At 41.2% G+C, this 12,618-nt stretch overlaps 2 protein-coding genes across 2 annotated transcripts in view; one reads left to right on the top strand and one right to left on the bottom strand.

The window, feature by feature from the left end:
* SND1 (staphylococcal nuclease and tudor domain containing 1) overlaps positions 1-12,618 on the top strand; it is a 496,769-nt gene that overhangs the window by 322,742 nt on the left and 161,409 nt on the right. The gene's annotated exons all lie outside the window — the stretch shown is intronic.
* Positions 948-5,581, bottom strand: LRRC4 (leucine rich repeat containing 4). Its single transcript, XM_018563206.1, has one exon. It carries the CDS (start codon positions 3,184-3,186, stop codon positions 1,261-1,263), a length of 1,926 nt encoding a protein of 641 aa, XP_018418708.1. The 5' UTR covers positions 3,187-5,581; the 3' UTR covers positions 948-1,260.

The following is a 12,618-nucleotide window of genomic DNA, read 5'->3' as shown; positions in this document are numbered from 1 at the left end:
ATATATATATATATATATAATGTACACAAACCATTCTCCAGTTACAATCTGTTAGATCAAGATAGCCAATCATGACAGTATAGACAACATATTAACCCTTGCTTTATTCCCTGTGATGGGATTTGTGTGTGTTGGGTCAAGAGAGTCATAGCTTATAGGAACAAGCTGTTATTTACTACTTGTTAGCTCAGTGGATCTTTCACATTGTGATCACTTTACAGCAGTACAAAACAGACCAGCAGAGAACAGTTACAAGGTATTTCCTTTCTTGTATCTGCACACCCTGAGGAGTTAACCTAGGGGCATTTATTAACCCTTTTCCTAACCCCTTCACAGATTGTTGCTGTTTTTACATGTGAAGGCACTGCAGACCTTTTCAGATTCAAAAGAATTGCACACAAATTAATTCTAAAACCTAAACATTCTAGCTGCCCATGCTGTTTTCACACATTTCTCAACCAGGAACCTTATCGGCCTAAGAAAGGGTTAAATAGATCTGCAGGAGTTTGGTGCAGAGTGGAAAGATGCGCCAGCTCTTTAGCATCCTGCATCGTGTCTTTGCTAGATGTGTTTATCGGTGCAAAACACTGTCTTTTTTTTCTGTCTTTAAATTGTCTTAATGTCATTTTATCTAGTTGTGACTTGGAGATGCTAGGCATTGCAAACCAGACAGACTCAGCCACATAAGGTGCTTTCATTCCCTGTATGAAAAATAATTTAGGAACACTGTATTAAAATAACTGGTATAACAAATTATTTCCCTCAAAATCTCCAAAAAATTCCTTTATTGCATTTAATTTTTTTATGTTTGGCACAGTACAAATGTGTGGTGCTTTTTTCCCTTTTGTTTTTATTAAGGTAAACCTGCAAAGATTCATCTGGGACTTAACAAAAGAATTTTTCTTAGAAATGGGGTGTTGCTCTTATATCAGAGCATTTTTTCCCACAAACAGTGGATTGCATTCAAGGGCTTCTCAATGTTTTGGCTTTCTAATTAATACAGAACTAAACCTTGAATGTAGTCATTATGGCACATTTAACAGCATACCTTATATTATTTTCTGCCTATCCATCATTACACCTCTTTTAAATAGAACTTACAAGTTAGAAAATAGTTTTAAATTTTAATATAATCTGTTTCTGTCGTCAGCCCATAGATTTAATATATAAGCATTTACAAGAAAACAAAATTGTCTCTCTCTTTCTGTACAAAAGTTGCTGTCTTTTGTGCATTCTATTGCATTTTAATTTGAAAAAAAGTCATATTTGAGTTTCCTGTACCTTCTCTTTTGTGTGGGTCTGAATTATATAAGGTTCAGAGATGGTTGTAATTGTGGAGTGTAGAGAATTACCGATACTGTTAGCCGTCCAATGGGCCCCATGATGTGCTGGCTTGTAGGTGTTAAAGTTCATATGGTCGTGAATGGTCGGCAACACAACCACCCCCTCACCTGATACTCCAGTGGGACTCCCACTTGGGATGTCCTCATCCACTTGGATTATTTCAACAGTCCGCGCAGCTGCCACAGTGCTCCTCTGTTGATGCCTTTTTCGTAGTTTGTAAAACACTATTAGCATGGCGGCTGCCAACAGTGTGACTGCCACAAAGCAGCCAATAATAATCTTGGTGGTTTTCATTACCTCATCCAGGCTAGTTTGCATTTTATCTCCAGCATCTGAAGTGGGCACTGCCACCTGTTTGGGCATTTTTGGGGTCTGGACAAGTACGGTGGTAGTGGTAGTATATGCTGGCTGGTAACCCGCGGATGTGGTTGGTACCGGTTTGATTATAATAGAGATGTCCTCAGGAGCCATATCCGTGGTCTCCACAGTGACAGTAGTGAAGAAGCTGTAGTTTGAAGTGTTGAGCTCTGCGGTACTGACGTTGAGATAGGCCGAAGCATTTGAGTTTCCTGCCACATTGGTAACCATGCATGTATAGACCCCAGTGTCCGTGAGCAGTACTTGAGAGAAGTTTAACGTCCCATCATTGAGGATGGTAATTCGTGGATGTTTGGAAGCGTGGCTTAGCACAGTACCATTAGGTAGCAGCCACCTAACTGATGACATGGCTGAAGTTCTACATTTGAGTTCTGCCACTCTTCCTTCTGAGATATTTAAATCCCTTGGAGCGTCCATAATAAAAGGGGCTGAGCACTGAAATGATGAGTGGTCCACCTCAACCACATACTTCCCCTTCATGTGCGGTGGGGAATGACAGCGACCACAGCAGGTGGAGTTGGTAGGAATATATTCTCGCAGCCATGAGGCGAGCCAGAGAACATCACAATCACAGTCCCATGGGTTGTGGTGCAAATGCAGCTCTACCAAGTACCTCAAATGAGCAAATAGGTCATGTGGAAGGGATGATAAGTTATTGTGGGCCAAGTTCAATTCTACTAAGGATGTCAGATCATCAAAAGCATTGCGCTCAATGGTGTTTATCTGGGAGTTCATAATCCACAACTTTTTTAGTGCTCTCAACCCATGAAAAGATCCTGGTTTGATTTCAGGAAAGTTGTTCCCAGAGATCTCTAGTTCCTCTAGCCCTATCAAGGGTGTGAGGTTTGGCATGTCTCTGATATTACACATTCCAAGGTTGAGGTACTTTAGATTGTTCAATCCCTCAAATGCTCCCTCAGAAATATACTCCAACTTTTTAAGTTCTCCAAGGTCCAGACGCATCAGTGATGGTACCCTATTGAAAGCGTAGGATGGAATACTCTCAATAGGGTTATTCCTGAGCCACAGTTCTCTCAACTTGGAAAGATACTCAAAAGCCCCGCTGGGGATTCCAGTTAGTCTGTTGTCAAACAACTCCAGAGTGTTAAGGCTGGCCAAACCATTAAAAGCCCCGACCTCTATTTGACGGATAATATTTCTACCAAGTTGTAACACCTCCAAATGGTGAAGATGCCGAAAAGTGTCCGCTTGGATCATGTGGATATTATTCTCCATGAGATTGAGGTACCGTGTGTTAGATGGGATACCTTGTGGTACTTCAGAGAGGCCACGGCGCGTACAAACCACTTTGCTAAACTGGTTACTGCAGGAACAGACAGAAGGGCAGTTTTGCTGCCCTGAAAATGCTTCACAGGGGATCCACATTTGTACCATGAGGTAGATTACAGAGAAGAAGACGGCCTTCCAGGTATGGTGCACAGTTACCAGCCACAAGAAATTCATGATGTGGCACGTTCATAATTCACCATCGTCTGGGACTTGGCATGGATACGAGAACTTGGCCCTACCCAGGCTTCAGGAGGCTGCAAATTCCCTTTTCCATCTATACACAGGTGGGAGTGGTGGTCAGTAGGAGGGATACTAGACAGTGAAACTGGCTTTAAAAATATAAATGGCAAATTATATTTCGAGATACAAGTAAAAAAACAAAAACAAAAAAACAAATGGGTTTTTTTTACATTTACCTAGCGAAAGATCATTTCATATTCCTCATGCCAGTGCCTCTGCCCAGCACAACATTGGGCTCGGTTTGTCTTTCCATGTATTCCTCAATTTAATTACTGAAAGAAATTACAGAAGGTAATAGCTTGTGATGATGATGAGAGGCAAAATGGCTCCTTTAGTAGATCCCAAAGAGGAGGACAAAAAAGAAAAGAAAAGGGAAATGTAACAAGGGAGTGAGGCCCACTTTGCTATGCAGGTGCATCATTCTGCTGCTCCCCCGGGACTGGTGCCTTTTGCAGTTGAGCTATTCGTCCTTGGATTCCACTGCTGTCTCTGACAGAAGACCGGAGATTATCCATTTCTAAAATAATCAAAAATGCAGCTTTCAGTTGATTTTTTGAGAATGCAAAGAAAGATACACAATTCCAAATCTTTCGAGCCCCTCCAATTCCCTTTTGAAGGGCGCTGTGTTCCTCAGTCTCCTAATATTCCATGGGTATTCCTGCAATAGACAGACTGTCTGCAGGATTCTGATTTGTACAATGAGAAAGGCAGCACATTGCAGGCATTGACTGCTGTGTTTTTTTCCCCCTCTCTCCTTGCTGCCTTTTTTTTAAAACTAGCTTTGCTTTCCAAGCCACGGATGCAGCAGCTGCAGCCTATCTCTTGCACACTTAGCAATAATCCGCCAATATCTCAAAGGAGAGCAAGTAAAAGGGGGTCAGATCTGGGGAAAGCAGTGCTGGTAGAAAGTACGCTGGAAAGGGAAACACACAAACAGACGCACACCTCAGTGCTGAGCCCTTGGTTTGAGATTGGTCCGGAGAAGTGACAGGTTTTCACAGCCTTTCCTCTCCTGCCTTGTGGAAATCCCACTGTAGCTCCTTTTGTCGTGAGGTAGTGAGTTGAGTGCTTCTCCACGTTTTACCTTTAATTTCTTGTCCAGTCGTTCTAGCAGCAGGAGAGCAGGCAGCAGCAGCACAGACAGCAGCGATATCAGAGCCCCGTAGCATTTTCCTCTGTTAACAGTCGTCCTCTTTCCCTGTTTGCTTGGTGTTGGAAGCAGCAGCCAACCAGCCAGGCTGCTCTCTCATCCTTTCGTCCTTCAGTCAGAACGTGGATGTACTGCTGACGCATACTGTTCAGAGCTGAACATTAGCGTGATGCAGTGCTCCTATGTATTCACACAGCTCCCCTCCCACTCCTCCTTTCCTTTCCCTCTAGGGGTTAATGTTCAAAGCTTCCAGCTAAGTTGCATTGGCTGCTTCACATTCCCTTCCCCCTTTATCTTTTCTTCTATATCTGGGAGAGGAGTTAAAAAGAGCAGGCAGCGTGAGTTTTAAGAGTCCACAGCTTGCAGAGAATGATGCTCTTCTGGTTTCCTTTCAGTGATATCAGTTAATGATGCCTTTCAAGTGATGTACATTTTTTTTTTCGTTCTCCTCTTCTATCGCACAGTGTTCCATCCTTGCCTTAGCCTGCATTGGGATAAATGCAGAAATGAGGCTACAGCTGCCAGGGCCAGGGAGGACGTGATTGGCTGTTCTGCCTGTGCAGCGTCATCAACGCCAATTGCTGACTTTGCTTCCCTTTGACGACAGGGGTAATCTGCACCCCCTGGTGCAGCTCCCACCCTTTTACCCCTCTGTCAGCACACTGTACGCACACCCCCAAGTAGAGAGAAACAGTCAGAAGCAGCACCAATCCACTGGAGTGGCTGTGAAGGAAGGGGGAGGGGGGACTATTTGGGAGTAAAGAAAGGAAGCGTTAATGCCTGGTAAAGCTAGTGCTGTGCCATGTTCTATCTGCACTCTTGCATTTAACCCCTGCCCTGCAAACGGGCTGTATCTTGGTTAAAAATGTGACTGACATAGAGGATCTGCAGAAAAACAGAGCTCAGGAGGCTGGGTTTCCATTCTGTGACCTGTTCCTCCGCACGCTCTCATCAAACCAACCTGTGAATCGCACTAGCTTATTGGTGTGGAGCAAGCCTTGAGAAGCTGCATCCTCATTTATATATGTTGTCTCCCCCTATGTGCGCTCGCAAGGAAATGCCTGCTCTGTTCAGCTACCTACTGTCAGGTGGAGGTGAATTCATTGCAGGAAGCAAAGAATCTCTTGTTACTGTTCACCTGCTGCTGGCTCCTGTGCAGTTTACCATGATCTCCTATTCTTCACACAGGTAAGTAATATGGTTTGACAACTAGTTAGAAATGCAGTAAACATAAAATCAGTTATTTGAGCTAAAGTGACTGATGATTGTTTTGATTTTTGGGTGAAGTTTTATGTACTTAACATATTGACAATTGCAAAAAATGTTTGTTTTTTTCTTTCCTAACAATGCATTGATTTTCTTCTTAATTCTGACCTTTTATATAGTTATCTCTGAAGGCTTCTTGTAAGAGTACACATGCATAAGGAGTACCACTGAGCACTTTAAAACAGCTTTTGCCTCTTCTTGCCGGCATTGGGCAGCTGAAATGTCATTTGTTAACCAAGTTTTCTTTATCTGTGAACTTATGCCTCACATAGTTACTTTTATACCTGAAGCATACACCCATTAGTATGCCAGCTATTTTTCCTTCATAGGGAGCAATGTATCTTTATTATAGTAATGTTTTAATACTTGCGTACTGAGGTGTCTCAAGCATAACAGAGAGCTAGATTATTATTATTGTATAGTCTTATTTTGCTGCATGCTTTGTGCAGAGGATTGATGCAGCCAAAGTTGTCATGGAAATTGATGACCAAAGTTTTAGATTTCAGAGAATAGTTTTACCTAAAACATTACTGGAGTTAAACATTACAAATAGATATGATGATCTGCAAAGCATAGTAACCTATTCCAAACTCAGATTAGTTGTGTATCATTTATTAATTTACTGACCTGATCTTTCATAAGGTCTGCCTTTGCAGATTTAGAGGAGGGTGTTGTTATTTAAATGCCATTTTCGATTTTATATCTTGCAGTTCTTCTGAATGGGTTTTAACACGTTCTCCACCAGAGGGACCTGCAGATTAGAAATGCTTGCATATTTGAATTTGATGTCTTTATTTGTAAAAGCTCAACCACCAACTGATTGTGTTTATGCAGTCAAAGGTGAATCGGTAAAAATGCGGATAGTTTTCAGCAACAATTTAGAAGGCCAGAGCTGCTTCTGACTTGAGTATGTCAGATTGATGCTGCCTCTTTGGTCAACACTGACATTGATTAATTTGGTAACATAATGAATTGGCCAGTAGAGCAATACAATATTGATATTTTGAAGTAGTAGAACCTTTATGCAGCTCCTTAGCCAGTACCTGCTAGGAAGGAGCCACACGGTGGCAATGATGGTGTCAAAAATACCAGGCAACAGTAAGGAATGCAGTGCCTGTGTAGTGCCCTACATAGGTTGCTCATAAAATTGTCATAAATTCACATAAGCTAGGGAAGACAGGGAAGTGCTGTGCTCATCTAAGCACCTTATGCTGCCTGTAGGAATTAGAGCTACAATTACAATTCCATCGCTGCTCTACAATATCTTCACAAAGCACTGATAAATGTAATCATTAACCTCTAGCTGTAGTGAGCTAGGTTTGAATTGGGGGCCTTTTTTAAGGATTTGATTGCAGATAAAAACAAAAGAAGTCTCAGAATAGGGCTAATGGGAGGCATTTGTTGTGCAGTAATAGCTGAGCGTTGTGAGGATTTCCTGCATCAAAACCATTAAACGCTCGCCTCATGTGGGCAGCAATCCTGTTACTTCTAAAAAGTGTAGAAGCCATGTTTACTGCTGGAAATAAAATAACAGAAGCTGAATACACGATTGAGTTTACAAAACTGTACTATGTGCACCTAGCTTCATTTTTCTTAATGTTTTTTTATTTATTTTTTTCTGCTAGCCATTCAGTTTAACAGTTAGTTTTTATTAAAGATATCTAGCTGCAGTGATGATACATTTTGTTGCGCTTCACCTCTTAATGCCTGAAACGCATCTTGATATTGCAGTTTACAGATCACACCTAAATGATGCTGGAACAGTGAAAATCCTAAACCTGTAGTATGTATCCTCCATGTATTTAAACATTTAATTAAAAATCTTACCATGTACACTAGGGGAAAATGTTCCTTAATAACATCCATTCAAATGAAGATATTAAAGGTATGAAGATATTATAACTAAACCCTGCTTTGTTGCATTGTAGGTTTTCATTTTTTGAAACAAACTAAATTTAAGGGGGGAGGTTAGCTGACTCTTTGAATCCTTTACAAACATATCTATGATTTCTTCCAAACCGACCTCCTCGCACATTTAGGATTTTGTTCAGTGTCAAAACTACATTTTTTGGGTGTTTCGTTTTGGGATTGTACTTGATTACTACCATGGGCCATCACCTTTAGCACAGCCGATATAGCTGCAGCTCTTTGGGAGTTCTTGGAAAGCAGAGGCTCCTGAAGATAATTTACCCCTTCCAGAAATCTTTCTCCTCCATCTGTTCAGCTGAGTACTAGTTTGATTTATGCTTCTTTCGATACAGGAAAATATAGTCATCATGCTGCAGTCTGATCTTAACCTGTAGAAAAATGTTTATCATCTGTGATCCTTTCTCCTTGGAGATGACATTTATAATTTCTCAGGGCAAGAGTAGAAAGTAATTTATATATTTTCTATTCTCTGTCTGTGAAGATATTCAGAAGTTTGGATAGACTGCTGCATGTCAGACCTTTTGTACAGCTGTGCGTATTTACTGTGCTTCTTTCATTATGTACCCCATGAAGAGTCTCATACAATGGTCACATAAAGGGGAGGCCCGATAAATTGTAGTTGCTGTGAGATTGAATTTGTTAACTATCGGATAATTAACATCTACTTTTTGATTTATCTTCATTTAATTTCAGTCAGTTTTTGAAAGGCCTTGATCACTTTATTTACCAGACAATACTTTATAGAGCCATTTCCTGCAAATTTTGCATTATTTTCATTATAGTCTAGATTTGATGGGAGTGACCTTGCTTGATAGATGTCCTTCAGTATGGCCTTACAGTATAAATAACTACTGTTGAAGTGGGTGCAGACCTGGGTTCAATCAGATTTAATTAATTGTATTACACTGACCTGATGGTTGCCAGCTATTGTAGAACAATGTTCTAAAATATATCTCTTAAATATCAGGGATATTCCCTTTTCAGTGCTTACTTGCCATCATCTCTGTAAGGTGTGTGGTCTGAGTTGGCATCTTTGATCCTGTGAAGAACCCTTTCTAGGCTTACACAAGGAAAGTTGGTATTGAGGCATACATTTTCCTTCCTTTCCAAGGTAGTTTTAGCTATTCAACTTAACCATTACATTGTGCTCTTGTCCCTCTGCCATAACCCAGTACATTATAGGTATCCCCTTCTCTGTCTGGATGTAGTTTGAGCTGTACCGGTCTACCTCAAAGCCATTGCCTCTATTGGACAGACGGATTACCTCGTTCTCACCCTGATTGTCCCTGAAAATGGGAACCAGTTTCTTGTTCCACCATTTCTTGGGAGCTCAGACAAATCCGCGTTCATGCTTGTGTTAAAGTTTGGGTTTTATTCTTTACTCTCCTGGCATACTCTTCTAGATATGCCAGTGCTTCTTGGGCTTTTCAGCTTCAGACAGCTGTTTTCCAGATTGTAAGGCTGCCACCTGATTTTCTGTTCACTCTGTTTTACTAGGTTGATGTTCAGGCCTCTTTAGAGACCAGCTTTGTGTGTTAGGTCCTTCATGTGGTTCTTTGGGCTGCAGGCAGTCCCCAGTTTTTTTTTAGTTGGGCTGGTTATCATTTTGTTTGCTGTGTTGCCCACACCCCTTTTGGGCATCCCAAATGTCTGAATCCTGTGTCACTCAATGAACAAAAAAGAAAACAGGATTTTCTTTCTTACTGTAAAATCTTTTTCTTCACTGTGAGATACACGGGTCCCACACATCTGTGTTTATGGTCTTGTTCTCTGTACTGCTTTGTTACAAAATCTAGGAATGCTGGGAGTGAGAGGTGTTGTGCCAGGCTGTTCACGTGTTTTGGTTTGTCTTTTTTAAAGTTTGCTAGTGTCCAAACCCTACAGTAGTAAGCAGTATCCAAATGGCTCTGAATCCTGTGTGTCTCGATTTTAACTTGCATAAGAATCCTGTTTCTGTACTTGCTGAAAATGCTCTTAGCCTGAAAAGTGAAAACTTATGCACCCACCACATCCAAGGACTAGTAAGCTGCCGTTTGTTTTGGGGGTTAGAGCTGTTTTATTACTTTCTAGTCTGAGCTTTAATCACACCTTCAGAGGTTTTTTAAAATATTTTTCATTTCAGGCCATAATACACTTTAACAGGATTCTTTTGTGAAGCACAAGTAACCAAAACAAACTAAGCAGATGTGAAAAAGAAAAGCAAATTGAAAAAGATATGGAAATGTACCCTGCATAACAATCAACCTCTAAGGCCCCGTTCACATTGAGCGATTTATCGCGCGGTAATTCCCGCGATATCGCGGCTATTTACCGCGCGATATCGCTCTTCAATGCATCTCAATGGGGCAAAGGGTCCTGCTGTCGCGGGTCGTGTGTCGCTACAGCAGGACCCTTTTTGGAGCGGATTTTGCCGCGATTCTCGCTTGCTCAATGCAAGCATTTGCCCGATATCGCGCAAAATGCAAATTGTGCGACAAACGCGCGATTTGCAAACCAAACCGCTCAATGTGAACGGGGCCTCAAAGTCATTAATTTTATTTTAAACGTTAGTGTGTGTGAATATTTGTAAAAAAGTTTTGGCTAGAGTAAGGAAGGGTCAGAACACCTGGCAGTTTGTTTTTTTTTCTGTTCTTGCCCTCAATATTCTGGTGAGATTCACCCACTCTATTCAGGTGATTAATGTCACCAGGACAGAAAGTGATGGGAAATCCAAAATTTTACAGTTTCCACTTGAATAGAGAGTGAGGGAAAGTCTCCCGATGGAAGCACAGTTTCCATTAACAGCTTTATAAACAGGAATTTCAACTTATCTTGCATAGATATCCTCTCACTTTTGTTACGACTCTGAAAAACCCAGACCACAAAAAGAAAACCGGACGGGTTTTTGACAATTCCTTATATTTAAAACTTTGTAAAAAATGGCTAGAGATACACATGCACCTATAATTTTTTTGACTGCTGTCCATTTCCCACACCACGTCTTTTTCTAAGTCCCAGTCATTGCTCTCCTAAATGGATTTTTTTTCTCCAAATCCATTAGTGCTTTGGGTTTAGTCCAGATTAGGGGATTAGCAGATCTGGATTTTACATGATTTTCCCCGCTGAGCTGGTTAGTTTAAGTATGCTAATGGTGAAAGCGGTGAAGTAGGAATTTCATCTGTTTGCTGCCAGACAAACTATGCCAGTCTTCCTTATGGGTTTATTTCCTCTTCACTTCACTGGTCATTTCCATATCAAGAAGTACATTGGTGTGAATGGTGAGATTTTTGGCAGGGTGCAATAGAATAAACAATGATGGGATTTCTCTCTTGGCTTTTAGTAGTGACTGAAGTAGTAATGAAAATTTCCAAGAGAAAATGTTTCAATAATTCTGATTGAATTTCATTGGTAAGTACTTTGCTTTAATCCGTGTAAGTTTAGCTTGGGTCTCATATTTGTAGCCGAACATGTAAATCATGTTTATGTTGAAGTACAGCTATTCAGAAAATAGTGAAGCTGCCTTAAGCAATTAGAAGGTTTTTTTTTTTTCTTAAATTGGAGTTTGGTTGCTTTGCCCAAAATTGTTTTATCAAACAAGTGGCCTTGTCTTTTTTTGTTTGTGTGTGATGTATTTGTTTTCCTGATGATTGTGAAGCGGGTTTTCTTCCCACTTTTGTAAGGAAGAATGTGTAATGCTTTTAAAGTACTTTTCTTCCCAGAGGCAGTTGGTTTGGTAGTAAGTATATCATTGTCTTGCGTGCAGCTTGTGGCATCTGAACTATACCCTGTGTGAGGCATAACTTTATTTTATAAGTGTGGTTTAAGGGCTTGTTCACACCAAATGCAGACCAGATCTGCATGAGTTTCTGCACACGCAGTGTGTTATACTGCGTTTTTTGCCGCGTTTGTGATGCGTTCAGTGCCATTTTTAGTTTAAAATGGGCTTTCAGTGCGTTCCGCAGCAGGTAAAATAGGGCTTGCAGCCTTTTTTATTTACATGATCTGGAACTGAACGCTGCGGTGTGAACTAGAGCACAAAATACCATAGGAATACATTGGATGCATTTTTGATGCGTTCTGTAACAGCTCTGCTCCTGGAACGCGCTTGGTGTGAACAAGCCCTAAAACCATTCATTTGTATGTGTTACTTATGAATACATTCTTAGTAAAATATCCTTTTTGTTGGGAGAAGCCTCCACGTACAATTAAGGTGCCCATACACTGTACGCTTCTCGTACGAGAATCATGCAGTGTATGGAAGGCGTGCAACCGTTTTTACTGTACGGTCGCACGTCTTATGTCTAAGGAGCATGTTCGAAAACCAGCCGAAAATCTTACGATTTTCGGCTGGTTTGTGGCATGCTCGGGGGACAAATGCCGAACGAGCCGTTCTGCACACTCGCACACTGCCCGTTCAGCATTGCGGTCATTGGAAGCCCGACCCTCAGCAGGGCAGGCTTGCGATGATCACAAGTACGATCTGCCTGTCCCAGATGGGCAGATCATATATTTCTTAAATTACTTTACAACCATCGCAAGACTAAGGTCTTGCAATGGTTTTGAAGTGTATGGCCACCTTTACACCTGTGTCACAGCAAGGTGCAGCACTGTGTTGCCCCTCTTGTGACCTTGTACCTGTACAGTAGGTGGTTGCTGCTTAAGGATTACTTTACAACACAGAAGGCAGCCTTTGTGGAAATGTGATATAATGCCAGATGGATTTCAAAGAACTGAATGCAAGCTGTGGGTGTGCAAATGCAAGCATACTTTTGCTTAATGCCACCCAAGTAAACGGAATCCAGTGGTGGTCATACACTGGTATATGCAGCCTATCTAGTGAGTTTACCAGGTATGCTAGAGTCTACTTCCAGATACACCAATTAACTTGCAAAAGACTCAGCTGCCTGTAGAATTGCAAGTTTTCTACACAGTGCACACCACAGTGCAAAAATAGACAAGCAACCCAGTGATTTCCGCACACTCTTACTCAATTGTACTTGAGAAAAGGCCTTTCTAGGCTTAAAATGTTGGGCTTCCAGTTT

Source organism: Nanorana parkeri, unplaced genomic scaffold (genome assembly GCF_000935625.1).
Source record: "Nanorana parkeri isolate BGI_ZX_2015 unplaced genomic scaffold, ASM93562v1 scaffold641, whole genome shotgun sequence".
Classification (NCBI taxonomy): domain Eukaryota; kingdom Metazoa; phylum Chordata; class Amphibia; order Anura; family Dicroglossidae; genus Nanorana; species Nanorana parkeri.
The sequence above is the reverse complement of the archived record's forward strand: the minus strand, read 5'-3'. Positions and strand labels throughout refer to the sequence as shown.

Coding starts and splice junctions, on each gene's coding strand:
- LRRC4 (XM_018563206.1), bottom strand. CDS start 3,186: ATGAATTTCTTGTGGCTGGTAACTGTGCACCATACCTGGAAGGCCGTC.